The sequence below is a fragment of the Paramormyrops kingsleyae genome, chromosome 24 (assembly GCF_048594095.1).
Source record: "Paramormyrops kingsleyae isolate MSU_618 chromosome 24, PKINGS_0.4, whole genome shotgun sequence".
Taxonomy (NCBI): Eukaryota; Metazoa; Chordata; class Actinopteri; order Osteoglossiformes; family Mormyridae; genus Paramormyrops; species Paramormyrops kingsleyae.
In genome coordinates this window covers 3,564,521-3,582,407 of record NC_132820.1, presented here as the reverse complement: position 1 = coordinate 3,582,407, position 17,887 = coordinate 3,564,521, and the positions used below count along the sequence as shown (strand labels likewise).

At 45.8% G+C, this 17,887-nt stretch overlaps 2 protein-coding genes across 8 annotated transcripts in view; one reads left to right on the top strand and one right to left on the bottom strand.

Moving 5' to 3' along the window:
- The window catches only part of LOC111850745 (rho GTPase-activating protein 24), a 15,552-nt gene extending 12,231 nt beyond the window's left edge, over window positions 1–3,321 (top strand). For all 3 annotated transcript variants that reach the window (XM_023824967.2, XM_072706518.1, XM_023824952.2), the window contains one exon: window positions 1,141–3,321. In XM_023824967.2, the coding sequence (XP_023680735.2) occupies window positions 1,141–1,378 (238 nt within the window). In that variant the 3' untranslated portion in view covers window positions 1,379–3,321. The remainder of the gene's footprint in view (window positions 1–1,140) is intronic.
- mapk9 (mitogen-activated protein kinase 9) lies at window positions 2,149–17,887 on the bottom strand. 5 transcript variants are annotated; one of them, XM_072706522.1, is made up of 13 exons: window positions 17,730–17,881; window positions 12,958–14,482; window positions 12,697–12,852; window positions 12,231–12,360; window positions 12,056–12,114; window positions 10,583–10,721; window positions 10,067–10,232; window positions 8,312–8,383; window positions 7,505–7,687; window positions 7,249–7,373; window positions 7,077–7,140; window positions 6,888–6,956; window positions 2,149–6,520 (listed from the first exon to the last, which is right to left on the bottom strand). In XM_072706522.1, the coding sequence occupies exons 3-13, from the start codon at window positions 12,810–12,812 to the stop codon at window positions 6,384–6,386; spliced, it is 1,260 nt and encodes a 419-aa protein (XP_072562623.1). In that variant the 5' UTR covers window positions 12,813–12,852; window positions 12,958–14,482; window positions 17,730–17,881; the 3' UTR covers window positions 2,149–6,383. The 5 variants fall into 5 exon arrangements, 2 of the variants coding, with proteins under 2 accessions (XP_072562623.1, XP_023680748.1); XM_023824980.2 differs by lacking the exon at window positions 12,958–14,482 and having other exon boundaries at window positions 17,730–17,880; XR_002839877.2 differs by lacking the exons at window positions 2,149–6,520; window positions 6,888–6,956; window positions 12,958–14,482 and having other exon boundaries at window positions 7,249–7,369; window positions 17,730–17,884.

Here is a 17,887-nt window from a genome sequence, read left to right as displayed (position 1 = left end):
TCCTAAACACATTAATCGAAGAGCAAAATTCCAAAACTCACTCAGTCCGTTTGTTGTTGTGTGAGAGATGTGAGATGAGAGATGTGAGATGTGAAATGTGAGATGACACCGTCAGTGACCTAAAGTCAGGCTTCAAGTGTTGGGAACCAAAACTCAGTCCTCATGTAAACGAAGAACTGTCAATAAAGTTTTCAAAACTTAGTCAACAAAAATGTTCTCAAAAACATATCCCGTGGACTGAGTGAATTCTCGCTTGTTCTTCAGTTAGAAATCAGAAGAATTTTATTTTAGGCTCCATGTTTGCTTGGATTTCATCCCGCAAAGTAGCAAAAAAGCAGGAAAGAATTTTGGCAATTTTCAATTCTCAACCCAAATTTGGATCAGATTCGATCAGATTTCCCAGCCCCAAGAATTAACCTATATAAACCGGTCTTGGGTCTGCAAATGCTTAGTGCGAAACTAGTGAACAGTCAACCAATCCAAGAAGCCAAACTGCAGATGCTAAATTTTAAATTCAGTCACATCCAATCAGATTTGTGCGATAGGCATTGATTGGCATAAACTGCACTTGATATAGGGTCACGACTGAGCAGCCATGGTAAAGATAGGGTCGCGCTGCAAAAAAGGTCGAGATCCCCTATGCCATGCCGTCACTCGATTAGCCTGTCAATCAATTTTTTAAAATGTAAAGGTTGTTAACCAACAACAAAAAAAAAAAGCTTACAGTGAGGTTTTTAGATATAATTTAAGTGATTTCTGTAATATGAATGACAAACCCCTGTAGAAACACATTTTACCATATGAATTTCATTTGCATAACATATCCATGTATTGCTTACATTGCCATAGTGATTTGATAAATCGCTGATCTGCCTTTTATACAGATTAGAACTGGGGACAGCACTTTACCAGAGTTTTAATATAATCAAGTAATCAAATCTCCCATCGTTGCTGCCCTCATCAAAAAAAAAAAGAAAAAAAGTTTGGTCTTAAAAAAATACCCTGTGACCACAGAACTCGATTGCACACCGTGTCACATGGGTTTGTCATATTAGCAAATGGTACAATACTGTGCCACAGTACTATGCAAAGACCTTCACACAGGGCGTGCAATTGTCAAGACCCCCGTTCCGTCCACAGCCTGGAGCAGCGTAACCAGGCCCTGCAGGACGAGGTGGCAGGACTGCAGGGCAGCCTGGATCAGCAGCGGCAGCGCCTCAGTGTGGCCGAGATGAAGACGCGCAACGCGGAGCGCGGCCGCGACGACGCCGACCGCCGCAACGCCGCGCTGCAGCACGAGATGGAGCAGTTCTTCGACACCTTCGGCGAACTCGACTTCGAGGCCAAGAAGACGGAGCGCATCCTGAAGAGCTTCTGACCTCCGGGGTGGGGGCGTCACGGACCAGCGCCGGGCTCCGCGGCTCGCAGCCAGAATTAAGCAGTCAATCAGGCCATTGCTATTAGAATGTCTGGATGTCTTCTCAGGATTTTGAATGACTTTTTTAAATAACCAGACAGGGTTTTATTGGCAGGGAGAGTAAGGATTCTCAATGCCCGACCACCAATGCCCTTCTGTGCTTTTTACGGCCGACCAGACAGATACATGCATTCTCGCTTCTTCGTCCCAACTCTCCAGGGGAATACGGCTAAATGATTAGTCCTAACTTGGTCACCAGGAATTGGTTAAGATGACTGCAGAGTCTGAATCATTCCAGTTTCTAACTATCCATCATTAAATCTCTACAAGTGCAGGGCTAAACCTACAAGTGCTATTATCCAGCATTGCAGTGCAGAGTAGATACAAATATCATTTTCACATTTAATTCATCCATTCACTTTACAAGCTCTTACCGGGTTGAGGGGCCTGGAGCCTATAACAGGCTGGGCAGGAGGCTAGGGTGGGTTTCTAGTCCATCACAGGGCATTTACAACCACACAATAACTAGAGGCAATTTAGAGACAACAGTAAGTTTGATGAAGTGCAACTCCAAGTCAGGAAGAACAAACGTCACACACATCGGGTGGAGATGGGGTCCAAACCCCCAACACTAGAGATGTGAGGTGACAGCGCCACCTGCTGAGCCATCACGTTACTCCACAGTGGAACTGATAGATATAAATATCAATAAAACAATATTCACGTTCCAGTTCTCACTTTTAAAAAATTTTTATTTAGCAGTTTTGTTTAACCCAACATTCCTATGCACATTTTTATTTTTTTTTTCTGCTTCACTGTAGTTGATTATCACTTTTGTTCACGTATATCGATATGAGAGGGCAACAAACACAATGAGAAATAGTGTTCCAGTCCCGGAACTCTGTCGGGTTGACAGTGTTGGGCGACACCCCAGAAACAAGCAAAAAATAATATTAATTAAAAATAGCCTGTAAGAAAAAGGAGTGCAAGAACTGCTCAAGAAGAGAATAGTTCCTCAGGATTTTATCTCAAATTAATAAAATAAAAATGTTTCTTCGCTCTGATTACTGGTACACAGAGGAGCCGTGCAGAGCTCCCCTCCAAAACATTTCTAGAAATTTTGCTGCCTATCATGTCCTGAAAAAATATTAACATGGGGGGGGGGGGGTTAGTCCTCTGAGGAACGACTGCGGATATAAAGTTCAAAAGGGTACGATCCATTTCCTTTGGAATGTTTTTGAGTGAGAGTGTTTGGAAGAGACCTTAAGCACCAGCTGCTGAAGGCAGGAAAGTTGTGAGAATAACATGAACCAGTGAAATGAGGAGTATGTTTGTGTTAAATGCCTTATTGAAGATTAAAATGATTGGTTAACAGTATGCAGATCTGGACTGTTACAGCATGCAGAGGAACCGGGGAACCCATCAGCAACCCATCAACCCCCCCCACATTACAGCAGACGATGGAATATTTCAAATGGATGCAAATTCCTTTAAATACAGCTCTACCCACACATGTTGAGTTGCAGGCATTGAGACATGGTGTCAGTTAAGGCAAGATTGAAAAATGCGAAGTTCTCGGACCATCTAGAACCTGTACTTTAGGTTACGGTCTTCCTGTGATCGCAGGTCATAATCTGGTCTTCCGTCTCCAACAAGTAACGTGACAATAGAAATATACTCTAGAGCAGCGTTTCCCAATATTCCTGGTAGGGAGCAAAAATGTGGACAGCCTGGCAGGGACCGGGGGGGAAGCAAAAATGTGGGTCCCTATGGACAGGATTGGGAAACACAGCTCTAGTCAGAAACAGTCAGACACAATACAAATAATGACAAACACAGGAACAACACACTAAAGATAAAACTTTCTATTTACAGATCATGTTGGGAAAAAAAAAAATCAAAAAGAGCACAGTGGGTAACTATAAAACGAACCACTTGGAGGCACTGTGAATCTCAGACAGTCAGATCAAGTCTCCTGGAGTCTCGGCCAGCAGACATTTACAGTTACGAAGCCGACATCCAGGTCACCAGAACTCCCAACACACCCAGCGGAACTGAGCCGCGCTCCCATCACATGCCAAGGATGAGTAACGGAAGTGAACCATCTCATCCAGGAGGCTGATAGACCCAACACCCTCCCGGAAAGACTTCAACAAGCATTAAGTCTCACCCCCAGTCATCACATCGGCCTGCAGTTTGTAAAGTGTACTTAGAGTAGAAGAGGTGTTAAGGTGATGCTGATACAAGGAAGCTCTTTGAGCAGTGCTGCTCGTGCAGTTTCCCATTGATATTGGCCAACAGATTTCTGCTAACTTTCATCGACAACGAGCAACTTTCCACGATCACACAGATCCAGATAAGTTGCCCTTTCTCTGTACGACAGTTGCCCAGGATCATTGCTCGGGAAGCCATCCTGTTTATCATCACCTTTAGTGTGAAATGGATTAAACACCCAACAGCTCTTCGTAGTTACTTACAGTAAAAACAAGAAAGTGTTACTCGAAAAGCATTCATCCATCTAAAAAAAAAAATCAACATAAAAAAACTACCCCGTACCGTGAAACAAAGATTATCAAATGAGTATCCCACTGTTTGCATATGTATGACCTTTGGGATCCATTAAATGCTTTCTGCACGGTACTTCCGCACTGCAGGTACCCAGAGGACCAGCATCGGACACCGATAAGAAGCAACTTTTAAACGACCTGCCTCGCTTAATTCTTCATTGTTGGAAATAACGAAAACAACCGCAACAATAATTATCACGATTGTCCACAATTATCGTTATCATCATATTAGTTAATAGCAGTAGTCTAACAGCAGTGTAGCATTTCATATTGGTCTGTATTAGTTATTATTAATACAACAAAAATAGTAAGCTGGGCCCTTACCAAACTTCATACATTTATTAGCTGTAGTATGCTGGGCTACTAATACATCGTTTTATTGACAGCGCAAGATATAAATACCACTCACGGTGCTCTTTAGCACAAATATCAAAGGCTAAAGTCACGTTAAGATGATGCGCATATAAATGAATACACATCTCAAGCCAAAGTCCCATTTCAAACCACTGATTCAGGGCAGCGCGACGTCACGTTGCGGTTATACGATTATAATCACCTGGGCTTCAGATGATGGTGGTGAACATTTGTCCGCATGCCGGTGTTTTGTCGATATATGCTGCCTTGTCGAAAAATGCTACGGTAGTGCTAATCGATAGCCCTAACCCTAACTCTTACCTTAACCCTAACCCCCCAAAACCCTTACCTTAACCCTAACCCCTGAAACCTAACCCTAATCCCAAACCGGTGGAACTGCACATGCGCAGATAGGCTCGATAGCACGTCTCCATAGGTAGTATTTTATGACAGAACACCGGCTTTTCGGTACTATACGGACGCTTTGTCCAATTGCTGGAATATGCAGACGTTTACTTACGCCCACAATATGTTTAGCAGATTATCAGTGCGCCTAAAATATTAGCGATCTGTGTAAATTCAGCGTATCCTTATGTTTAATAAACGTCGGACATTAAACTGCTAAAAGTACCGCCACAACGCTGATGTCTTTTTGCCTTGTTTATCCTCAATATCTCATCTTTTCAATTTTTTATTTTGTGCCTGCTGATCTGTCCCTTTCTTCACCACTTCAGTGCTTATCGCTTCCATGATTTACTAAAACAGTAGCGTGTGGCGCTCCGCTAATTAAATTTAATAAACATAAGGTGTACTACTAATCTGCTTACCAAATTGTGGGCGTAAGTAAACGTCTGCATATTCCAGCAATCGGACAAATGTTTAGGCCTGAAAACCTGAAGCCCATCTGATTAATGCACATACGCCAAATAATCATATTACGTCATGATTACGTCACTACGCGATATCACGCAGCCCTACGCTGATACCGGCGCAACTCCCAACGTTTTCAGTTTACGCCGTCTTTCATCCTTTATGACACACAGGATTGAGTTCTGTAGGCGAACTGGAATCCATTTACATTTGTTTATCTAGCAGACGCTCTTACCCAAAACCACATGCAAGCAGGGTCAGCCCGTTCCTGGAGTGACTGGGCCTTCCGGAAGGGTCTAAAACGACCGCCGTCTCTCGCTACGAATAACGTGCGAGAACGTCAAACGATATTTTGCTGATCAAATAGATTTGCATGACGAGACTATGTGACTTAACGGTCCACTGCTTACCGGGCTTTGAGTGCTAGGTCCCTCCCCATGCTGATCGGGGTGAGGGAAGCGGTACAATCAGGGTGACCACAGACATTAGCACTCAAGTAGCATTAATCACAGAGGTAACAATAGCCGCTGAAAAATAGCTTCATGCATGCTACACACATATCAGTCCCATTTATATCTTTCCTTTAAACATTCTTTTATAATCCACTTGGATTGACTCGGATGAAACAGGCAACGGTGAAACCGTCCAAGTGAAAGGGGTGGCTGGGTATTTGGCCCAGTATAAATGATGACTAAAACAAATGGACAGTGTTTCCTGCTGTCTGACCAAGCCTCAGAAGATTCATAAGCTAAAAAGCAGATTCTGCCCACTGATTATCAGGACTGGATCTGCTTCACGTACCTCCATTACATTAAAAAAAAAAAAGTAAAATTAAGGATTTGGTTAAAAAGTAAGAAAATATGCATTTAAAATAGAAATATGCAAATGTGATTCCCCTCATACTAAAATCAATTCACTCTACAACAGTCAGGGGACTGCAAGGCTGTTCCAGCACCAGTCGTCGGATCAGACAAACCCGACAAAACAGAGACGTGGTACGATGCATGAATAGAGTCTGACTCAATGACATCATCTGAAATATAAAACATAGGACCAAAAAAAAAAAAAAAGGTGTCTCTTGTTCAGGTGGGACCTTAAAGTGTGCTACACACAGTGAGCTTGTGTACAGAAAGTGCGACAGACAGATGAGGAGAAGCGCGACGAAGGGAAGGCGTTCACTGGCACTCCTCCGTCAGCACGTCGATGCCGCTGCTCTCCGTGTCCGACGCCACCGTCTGCTCCGTGGACATGGAAGAGATGTCGTTGGTGGATGACGACTGGGATGCCGTGGCGCTGCTGTTCACCGCTGAGTCTGCAGGGGGCGACAGAGGCTTCACTCAGAGGCAGAACATTGCATTTGTGGGGTGGAGGGCGGCTTGTCACAGGCTTACACCCCGAGATTTGCGGGTTTGATCTCCACAAGGACGACTGCAGCCACACCCGTGCAAAATATGTAGTTAAAAATGTCAGCTAATCCATAATAACATAAAAACAGGTTATTTATTCAAAACCGGTTATTTATTTTATTGCAGTACTGTTTGTCCAGCTCTATCTTGTCCTGCATTGCACTCCTGTTTGTCCTCGTCCCCCATGCTCTACCCTGCAACTCTGCAATAAGCATTTCACTGCATTCCTCAGACTATAAAACCTGAAACTTGCAAAATTATAGGAGAACTCACCCAACTCCTCCTTCGCTACTCCATTCTTGCTCCTCTCCTGCCAATCCATCACTTCTTTATAGATCAGCTCTGGAAGAGAACAGCCCAAAGCAATATGGCCGGCTTGTTAGTGCATAGGTCCAGAGATCTGACACGCCACTGACTAGACCCACGCAAAAGGTTACCATCCACGATAAAACCGAATTATACCTTTCCACTGTTCGATGCTGTGCTCTCTCTCTTCCAGCTGCTTGTCTGAGATCTGAGGAGGGGGCTAAAAATAGAAGAATAAAGAAAACATGCCTTATTTGCTTTTTATATCCAAAAGACAAATGTTTGGTAAGGCTACTGAACACCCCTACTAGTGAGACGGTCTACCTACCGCATCAGCCTCAGCCGGGTCATACCACATGTGAATGTAGGGGTGGTTCAGGGCTTCCTGCACAGAGATTCGTCTCTCAGGATCAATCACCAGCATCTTGGACAGCAGGTCCCGGGCCTGACTAGCTGTGGTGATGGAGACATAAACAAACAAACTATTCTTGAGCCATTTCGCTTTTCTCTGACAGGGAAGCGAGATCTCCTAAAGAAAAATCAATACTGAGGAACCGAACAAGACAGAAAGGGCGCGATCTTACTCTTCAGCCGGTCGTCCTCCGACTCCGAGGGGAAAGCCCAGTCGGGGAAGAGCTCCGTGAAGCTGATACCGGGGTACTGAGGCTTGTTCATCACGTAGTTCCTCACAGTCTCCATCAGACGGTTCATAAACTCCAGCGAGGGCGTGCCCAAAACCTCGATGACTTTATTCCACTGATCGATGTCTGGGGTGAAGCACATTAAGGAGAGCAGCACAGACACGGCGCGGGCAAAGCGACAGTGTCACGGACATAAAACACTGAAAACAAAAACTCATGATCTGAATCTGGACCGTGATGCAGCTACATGACCTCACACTTCGTGAGTCATGCTCACACGGCAGAGGCAAACGCGCATATGGCCTGATGATGTAATGCACGTTAAAACATTACACGCTGCACTCCTAGAACCAAAACGAAAACCACACATCAGAGTCGATGGATTTTAAGTCCAAAAGTGAATCTCACCTCCTCTTTCTAGGTCTTCCCGGATGGGGCAGCTTCTCAACACACTTTTAATGCAGCTGTGACTCCAAGATATCGGACCAGAGGACATTTCAAGTTGAGTATCAAGAGTCACAGTCACAGAGTATTCAACTGGCTGGTTAAAACAAAATCTTAGTCTGGATTTTTGCTTTCTGAACCTGAAATGTCCACTTCTGATTCAGAGACATGTTTTATGTCTGTGCTGCAGAACACATTTAACCTTAGAAGCAAAACAGTTAAAGGAGATGTACAGGAAGTCACACGGCAGTCTTTCACTGCCCCGGGATACGCACAGAAGATGCGCTCCGTCTGGTGGAAGGATACGATCTGTTCCCTGGAAAATAACGTTGCCCTTCACCATCTCGCCCATGATGCATCCCACAGACCAGATGTCCACTGCGAAGGAGGCAGGGGAGATATGGAACACGGCCTTCAGATAAAGGGCCACACAGGCAGCCGACAGACAGACGGACGGACAGACGGACTCGCCGACACTCGCCCGGCAGGAGGAACGTCGGTTTGAAAAAATGCACAAATAATTTTATTTACAGTCTTAAAGAAAGAAAATGTTTAAAGCTACTTATCTGGGTAGTAAGTATATTTGCTCAGAAAAAAATATATAATTTAACATTAGAACAAATGCAAAATTAAGAATAACACAATAAAAACTAACAGGAACTACTTCTGTCCTCCGAAAAGGTTACTGATATCTTTTTGGGCGACTAGAAAAACGTCGCTTCAGTTCCCAAACCAACAAGCTTCTGGTCATAAGCACAGAATCCTACCCCGCTGAGCCACACACTAATGTAAAGAGATCTCACCCCTTCAGGAACCTCACCAAAGCTGCGGCCTGGATTATACCCTATTTTTCATTTCATTATATTTCCCTTTTAAATCCATCACCACGTATTGCTCAGCCACGCAAACTTTTTATTCTTCAAAACAATTTATGACTCGTTCATAATTCTCTTTGGGAAAAAAGCCCATATTTCAAATAGTACTAACATCTTTAAAACACTTCTCAGGTGATTAATGCCATCGGTTCGTCCACAATGCAACACGATCAAACAAACGACAATTGGGTCCGAACTCACATAGCTTATGTTTGTTTTAGTTGATGATATATATAGTAGCAGCGACCAAACGTTTGTTTATTTAGCAGATGCTGTTATTCAAAGTGACAAAGTCCCTGGAGCAATTAGGGTTAAGAGCCTTGCTAATGTGCCCGGTGGTGGGATCGGTCTGCTGACCGTGGGATTTGAACCAATGACCTGCCGATTTACAGTGATCTTGGAACTGCCCTCATATTTCCACTATGCCTTTGATCGTGGAATGAGGTCAATCCCAGAAGGCACCCGAGCAAATGACAGCCCCCCAGCATAAATCTCAGCCGCCTGTGTTTACATGCCGCACCTCCCTCCGGCGCAGACACAGAGCACCACCTCTCCACCCGGCTCTGTTCACTGGCAGGAGCCAAAGCCAATGCGGATCATGCAGGTCTTAGCTGAAAGAATCATGCAGGTCTTAGCTGAACGAAACACCATTTCTAGTAAATGCAGAAGCGATTAAGGCAGCTGTGTATAGGAGCAACAATCAGGCGTCTGATGGACGTGAGGCGGGGAAGCCTGCTCTTATGGGGGCTTTTGGTTCTATTACAGCCAATACAAAAATCAGCTTTTAGTCTAAATGCTTTTTGGTTACTTCACCTTTTAGAAACCAAAGGCTATTTGATAAAATTGGAAAAGAAAATGCTACTTTTGTACCCGGAGTGCTTTGTAAATGTGTATTAATAAAAAGCCTCTATCCTGACAGTTATAATTCATTTTTGAAGAAAATTGTGTTGTAAAATTTATAAGCCATTAACGTGCGTCACCCCTGAGACACAAGGGGGCAGCATCCCAAGGACATTTGAAAGGGGGAGGGCCCAGCACACGGCAGGACATTTATAAAGGGTTTGCCCCCCGTTGGCCACAAACAGTTACTACACTGGTGTGGAAAACTGCGCCACTCAAACATGTCAAAATACAACGGGCAACTACTGCTGGCATCACAGGGTACCTCGCTGTGGGTGAACCTTACCGTTCTCCTTGTACCTCATGCCAAGGATGACCTCGGGGGCTCTGTAGTACCTCGTCACCACATAGGGGGTCATCATGAAGTTGGTGCAAGCTGTTCTGGCCAGACCGAAGTCCAGGATCTTCAAAGTGCAATCAGACTTTACCACGATGTTGCTGGGCTTGAGGTCCTGATGGGAGCAGGGGAACGATAGTAAAGGCACGGGTGGAGGGGGGGGTGGGGGGGGGGGGGGGGGTGGGGGGGGGGGGGGGTGCGTGGACAGGGGTGATGCTAGAATGTACTGAAGTGCAGAAGCCAGCAGGGCCAACCTTAACATTAGCCAATGATATGTTTTTAATCGTTGAGTGACAGGGGAGGGGGCACTCCAGGGCCAATCAGCATTCAGTTGGGGTGAGTGTGCCTAGAGCTCCGCCCCTGTGTGTGGCCCTGGTCATGGCGGAAGGTGCCTAGGAACCCACTCCACAGTGTAGGAAATGTCCTAATGTTACTCTCACCGTGTCAGAGGGACGTCTGACTCACCCTGTGGATGATGCCAGCGGAGTGGAGGTGTCGGATCCCACAGAGGATCTGGTACAGGAGGTAGGACATCCTCTCGTGGTCCAGGTCCATGTGGATCACCTGACACAAACTGGCATCCATAAGCTCCATGACGAGGTACCTGGGGAGGCGGGAAAACTCCCCTAGACGTCACCCTCTTTTTGGGGAGTGCAGAGTTCAAAGTGTGAACGCTGGTCTGTAAAGTTCCGCAGCCATGACTGACATCCCATGATGATAAACTGCCTCATATCATATATGACATACTAATTAAAGAACTGATTGGCTGAAGAGTCCTCACACCAGGTCTTGAATAGCTGACCCAAAATTTATCCCAAAAAACCTGCATACAAACTGTCCTTTTGCAGATAAGATTGGCAACCTTGGATTCAGCCAACGCTTCTGTCCAAAATACAATACATTTGGAGCCAGAAAACAGGCTCCAAATGTCCCTGGAGCAACTGTGGTTAAGGGTGCTGCTCAAGGGCCCAATGGTGACATTATTTTTCAAACGGCAAAGGGATTTGAACCCATAACCTTCCGGGCTTGGCTACAGATTCCTAACCCCTGGCGCTACACAATTCCCCAGGCTGATACAGAGGTAGACAATTAAAAGTCAGACAGAAACATATCACTACCTTGACAGAGACACAACAGTGAGACTGTGACTTAAATGGCACTTAAAAGTGAATTAGGAGCTCAACACCTGCAGGGCAATACAAGTCCAAATGGAGTCTCGGATTCTTATAAGAACCAGCAGTGAATGCTGTTCAGGGGGAGTAGCTGCGCTGTCAGAGAGAGGCCGACAGGCAGACCACACCCGCCCGGAGGATAGCTGGCCCAGTCAGCCATTTTCAAAGGCATCCAAGCGTTCGGAACAGCTAATCTGTCACAGCAGATTAAAAGGTTTGAGCTGCTGTATGGTGAAGCCGTAAGCGAGGCTCTGGTTTCTCGCCCCGAGTCAGTGCCGTGCCAGACAGGCCTGGGCGTGTCGCGCACAGCGAGCATCAAAAGGCAAGTGCACGGATTTTCAGAGCAAACCAGCTACAGACGGCGACTCGCGGGACGGGAGGCCAAAAGGCTACACACCGCAGCTGTTCACCTTATTTATTTAGCAGCTCCTTTTATCCGAAGTGATGTGGATTTTTCCAAAAGCAGGGTCACACAGTCCCTGCAGTAATTAAGGGCCTTGCTGAAGGGCACAGCGATGGGATTCGAACCAACAACCTTTTCGATCACTGGCACAAATGTCCTAACCCTGCGAGTCACATACTGCCCCCTACTGACAGTACACTGACAATTTACAACTACTCCGCTACATTAGATGCAATAAAGTATAACCATCTGGTCTTTTTCACCATCAAGGGCCATGTGTGTGTGGGGGGGGGGGGGGGCTTCACGGAGCCATGTGACACAAGAGGGACCTTGATGGCAGAAAGCAGACGAGGGATTGCTTACAGGTCCTGGAAGTCCTCCAGTGACTTCTGCGGGGTGAAGACATTGAGCAGCCTAATGATCTGCGGGGAGACGAGGCAAAGGAAACACGGTGTTTGTTACTGTGGCCCAGGACCCTGGGGGGACCCCTAGGGGGGCCCCAGGGGGGTGCTTGACGGCAGCGGCGGTGGGTACCAACGTTTTTGTGGTTGACACATTTGAGCAGCACGAGTTCCCTGTAGGCCCGCTTGGCGTGGGTCTGGTTCTGAAAGGGCCGGCTCAGCTTCTTCACCGCCACGGGGATGCCCAGCACCGAGTCCAGCGCTGAGCTGTGAAGGCCAGTAGGGGGCGACAGAGGATATAACCTTTCAGCATACATCCTGGGCTGGCTCTGCCCTTTCAGGACCCTAAGCAAAGCTTTACCTGGAAGCATCCCACCCCACCCCCACCCCCACCCCAAGACAACTGATGATCATTTCACTTCGTAATTCGGGGCCGTGGGCCACTGCCTATCTGCCGACAGCTGGCCATGTTGTGGTCTGCACCTAAACCTTTTCATTTGACGTATACGTTTTTCCATCCATCCATCCATCGCTGTTTTCTATACTCAGCCTCTGCACTCTCTTTGCAGAGGACATCCCCAAAGCTCACCAGACCGGACTCACCAGACGATGCCCTGCGCCCCGGATCCGATGGGCCTGAGCTGCTGGTACCGTTTCAGCACCGTGAAGGTTGAGTCCCCCACTTGGACGCTGTAAAAGTTCTCCTCCTCCTCACTCATCGCTCCTGGACGCCGCGGCCCACCTCAGGCAAGTCTGAACCTGCGGCCAAAAACAAACACACAGCTCGTTAAGTTCTCCGGGCGCCTTCCGGGGCTTGGATCAGGACCAGTGACGCAAGGCCCTAATAAATCAGGCCACCTGCACCTCACGTTCTGCTGTTCTGCCGGGTCCGTCAGCCCAGGGTGCGGCAACAGAACCAGGATCGGGAACCACATCCTGCCCGCATAGTAACGAGAGCAACGCAACCCATCCTTCATCCAGTGTACCGCAGTGTGACAACTTTATTATGAGGCTGCATGGTCAAACGCAGGCAGCTCTCAGTGAGGAAGCTTGAACTGGTATCTTTCAGCGAACAACTAGCAAACAAAGTACAGCTACTTAGTCAAGCAACTAGTGCTATATTCATGGCGAGAGCAGATAGATATTAAACTGAACAACCAAAGGGGCAAAAATGTCATAAATAAGAATATTATAAGACAAATGAAACAATCTAAATATGATTCTTAAGACTAGCTTTCTATGAAAAAAAATCTATCAAAGCCTCTGGCTTCTCATTACCAAAAACCTCTTTAAAAGGCCAGTAAACAGTAACCACGCCTAGGGGAGTTCAAGGCAGGACAGGGGGATCCACAGAAGCATAAATCAGCACCCGCACAGCGGCAAGGCATCCTGGCAGGAAGAAATAATACCCTCCCCCCATCTCGCCCCCATCGGAAACAAAGCACTTAAAAAGCAAGAATAATTTCTTTCAATAACTGCCATTATCCACGGATTTTACACAGTGCCTTGGGACATAAAGTGGGCAAATGTTTGCACGGTAATAGCCGTTATTGTAAACTGAACGTCACTCATCATCCTAAGTGTCCGAATTCCCCCACCACGACGCCCACGTGTGCTTTGATCATCTTCCGCTGATGCCACTCGATTAAAACTCAGATGTAAATATCACGTTAGCTGCGGGTGAAAGTGAAAATGCTCTCAGTTAATAATTCAGAAACTACTGCCAGGTGCATGATGAAAAATTAAGGAGGTAATACGCATTTAAGTGAGTCACACTAAGTGGCCCTTCAATTAAAAAAAAAATAAAACACAGGATATCAAAGTTGTCACTCAAGCATCCTGTCAGTTCCTTCATCCCAAACAGCTCCTTAGGGTACCTACGCAACAAGCATAGCCGTCATTTCCAAGCTTATCCATAGCTGACATGCCAGCATCTGCTCGCTCGATTGGCTTAAAACCAACAATCCTTATCTTCATTGGATAAAAATATCTGTACCTTATTGGCACAGGGAAGCATTCTGCTCTAACATGTGTTAATCTGCCCTCCGGTCACCTGAAGACAAATACTCAGTAAATGTTTGGAAACTTTTTCTCTAATTTCCATCTTACTGTAGCAATCATCACAGCTGTGGCTCGACTCCCCAGGCTGAAGATTATAAAGCTGGAGTCTTTCTACAAAGAATTCATTATTGGCACCAAACTCATTATGCAAATTAAAACAATTGCTTTAATTCTTCTACAGGACATTTGTCCAATTAACCCGAGAGGATCAGGATGACAGACTTCCCTCCTCATAAGCTGTCCTGCTGTTGGCTGATGCTCAGAGTCTGTATCTTCACTGGTTGGCAATTCACTCCCAGTCAATGGTGCCCAAAGAATCACTGGAAAACTACCATTTAAAAAAAAGAGAAAAATGAAATGGTGACACAAATTCCAGTTGGTCAATGATCTTCCCTCTCAAAAACACACAGGAATTTAGTAATGGGGATAAAGATTATCAGGGAGCAAAAGTGTGAAGGAGAACACAAACATACAGAAAGAGGCAGAACATTAAAGTGCATGAAACGCTGACATAAGATGCTCGCTAAATCACTCCGCTAAATCGCTCTGTCTGCATCAGATTTACCTCCCCGGAGTCAGTACGTTACGTGTGAGTAAACCGTGATTCTGCTCGTCTGCCTGCTCATGAGCACGGATGGCTACTGACCTTGAACGTTAAGAGAAATAAAGAATAACATTTAAAAAAGACGCCGACTCCAAACGATCACTAATCTGAGCTGAATATTCTCTCACCGCTGGCCGCTGGAACAGGACCAGATGTGACAAGGGACTTAACAGTGTGAGGACTGAACGCGACAATAAAAGCGGACGACGTGGGTATTATAGAGGGGGAGGGGGACACTACAGACCTGCACCCCCAGTTACCTGCCCTCAAACCCAACACCAGTTCCGTTTCCCCAACACTGGCGATGAGAGGCTGATTTTCCCAGTTAATTCCATCCTCCCGTCCCACTGCCCCATCTGGACCTGCCCAGTGGGTTTGGTTACAGGATGTATGCTGATGTCACGCTATCACCACCAGTAACCCCGCAGCAAACTGGGAGCAGACTGGGAGCACAGCCTTCCCAAAGCCCATATATAACCACCACGTGTACGGTGGGAATTTGCACCACATATTCCGATATTCATATAGGCCAAGTTAAAGGTAAAATTATTACTGGACTGTAAAATAGGATTGATGTTGACTTAGTCTAAGGGGAGACATCACTGGACATAATGGCCCAAGGGCTGTAGATGTAAAAGAGTGAGTTAATGTATCACCACGTGTGGATCATTCAGTCCTGAAACAGTTAAAGACTGAGAAAGGCAGAGAAAAGGTTAAAGGGCCATAATTTATGCCCCTGGCTGGATGCATGGATGGATGGATGGATGGATGGATGGATAAAGTGTGACCGTCATCACAAAGCAGGAGAGCGGTAAACTTACTATGGCTGATTAAACACAGAAAGGCTCTTTTAGACAAGCTGCATACTGTAATGCAGGATAGGTGCACAATTACCATGACATTACAGACAGACAGAGATAAAAAAAATAATGGTGAATGGTAAATGATGAAAAGCATCCAAATTATAACAAGACACGGCTCAGATATAAATGCTTTACAGACAAATATGCTTCTTATCAAGGGCTTAAGACTGATACACCTTAAACAGGTCGACAAGTACGCCTACCCATCATAGTATGTCAAGCTATTTTTTTTTATTTTTTTTTTTTAAAGTATTGCGTTTTGATTATTCTGTCCAATCGGGCACTTGCAGAGAGCACTGACATAGTGTGTGAAAATGAAGCGGAATTGTTCACAATAAAGTCTGCGTGTTCTCTCTGTGCTTGCGTGGATTTCCGCCTGCACTCCAAAAACACTCACTTATGACGAATTGACATCTTTAAACGAGTACGTCTGCTCGTGCGTACCCTGTGAGGGCCTGGCATCCCCCCTCTTCTATGCTGTGCTTCCGGGGACAAGCTCGAAATTCACTGTCGCCCTCTAGTGGACAGGCAGTATGAAAAACAGAAGGGTACGTGGTTTCCTATTGTCGTTCGTGTATATTGTGGGTTAATTAAGCACAGTCATCTATACAGGCGCTGTAAACGGCCATCATATCATAAATATATTAAGCGATTTTTTTTGCGTGTTAACGAGTAAGCAATAGCAGTCAGGGCAAAATAATCATCACACGCAGCAAACGCGCCAAAGCACACAACAAAAAACATTTTCCCTCTGCATTCTAACACATAAAACATAAATGATTCATTTCAAATCAGAGAAGGAAAATCCTAAAACTTAAGCTAGGCTATATTAAATACAAATGCAGTTTGGTGGAAGATTTTAAGATCAGACTTTCATAAACTCTTTTACAGACAGACATAATTATACCTCAGGAAAGGCAAATGAAAAGCATCTGGACACGTTTGATTTGTGGGAAAAAGTCCTATGTAATATGCAATAATTTTGCTGAAAATGTTTGATATCTAATTTTTTTAAAAATTTTAATCTAATGTGAATTTAGTATCAACCAGCATTTCAACAACTAACAAATACTTAATTGTAGGGGAGAGATACAGCTTCCATTAAAGAGGAGTTAAACCAACATTGCATCAAATATTGTTCCACTACTCCGTCATGCAGAGAGCCGTTTCATTCTAAGCATTTCCCCCACCCTAATAAATGACTTTGACAAACTGCATATGACATTTCCTTTTCCAGCCCTATAGCTGTGGACAGCGCAGATTTCGATTCTTGGTTTTCCGTCTTTTCCCAAAATGTGCTTCAAAAATATTAAAATGGGCAAAAATCTAAAGAAAAACAATTTAAAAAAAAAAAGCAATCATATTAAACGGGATTATTCCTCTTCCTCTCTGTTCCTGGCAGCAACATGTGCCCGTTTTTTTAGTGTTAAAACAGTTAACGCTGAAAGCTGGGCGTGTCTCCAGCCTCAAACAGAAAGAAACGCCGCACCGGGTACAATGATCTCAGATGTTATTGCGAATTTTTGCACGGTATAGTGGAAGCACATGTAGGTTCATTGTAACTTAATAACGAAGAATAACAATCACGACAATTATAACAAAGTCTTTAACTCCGACTGCTGCGATTTCTTTCTAACATTTTCCCTTTAAAGCGTTACGAGTCTCGCCTCCACGCAACTCCCCCCTTCTCAATCTGTTTACATGTCCGACCGGGATAAATGTTACTTTTAATACCAGCTTTTGTCCTTCCACGGCGATCGGTGCAAAAACAGACCCGGAGTGACTAACCACGGCCGCCCCGGACCCGCGCAGCCCCAGCCGGTAAAGCATGAGTCACGGCGGCGGAGTTAAACCCATCACACCGCCGCCCTGTGATAAAAAGCTGCAGGCCAGCACACATGTCCGTGATTATTAAACCCAACACGTTAATAACATCTGCCTTAACTCCTCCTTGGGTTCACGGCAGCGCGATGCCGGAACTGGTTTTCCGAGCGGGGCGCGATCCCCCCCTGCCTGTCCCCCTTTCGGCTCCGGCCGCCGTCAGGACCGCGGGCTTCGCTCGCACGCTGGGGCGGCCGCCCGGGGCTGCTTCGCCCCTCCGCACCTACCTTCAGCCGTGAATCCTCCGGGGACACGCTGCCGAGGGCCGCCGCCTCCGTCTCTGCTCAGCCGGAGCGGGAGGCTCGCCGAGTCCGACTCGAAACTTGTGTCAATGCCATGATAAGGGGCGGAGGTTCGGGGTCGGCACGGGGACGGCGGGCTGACG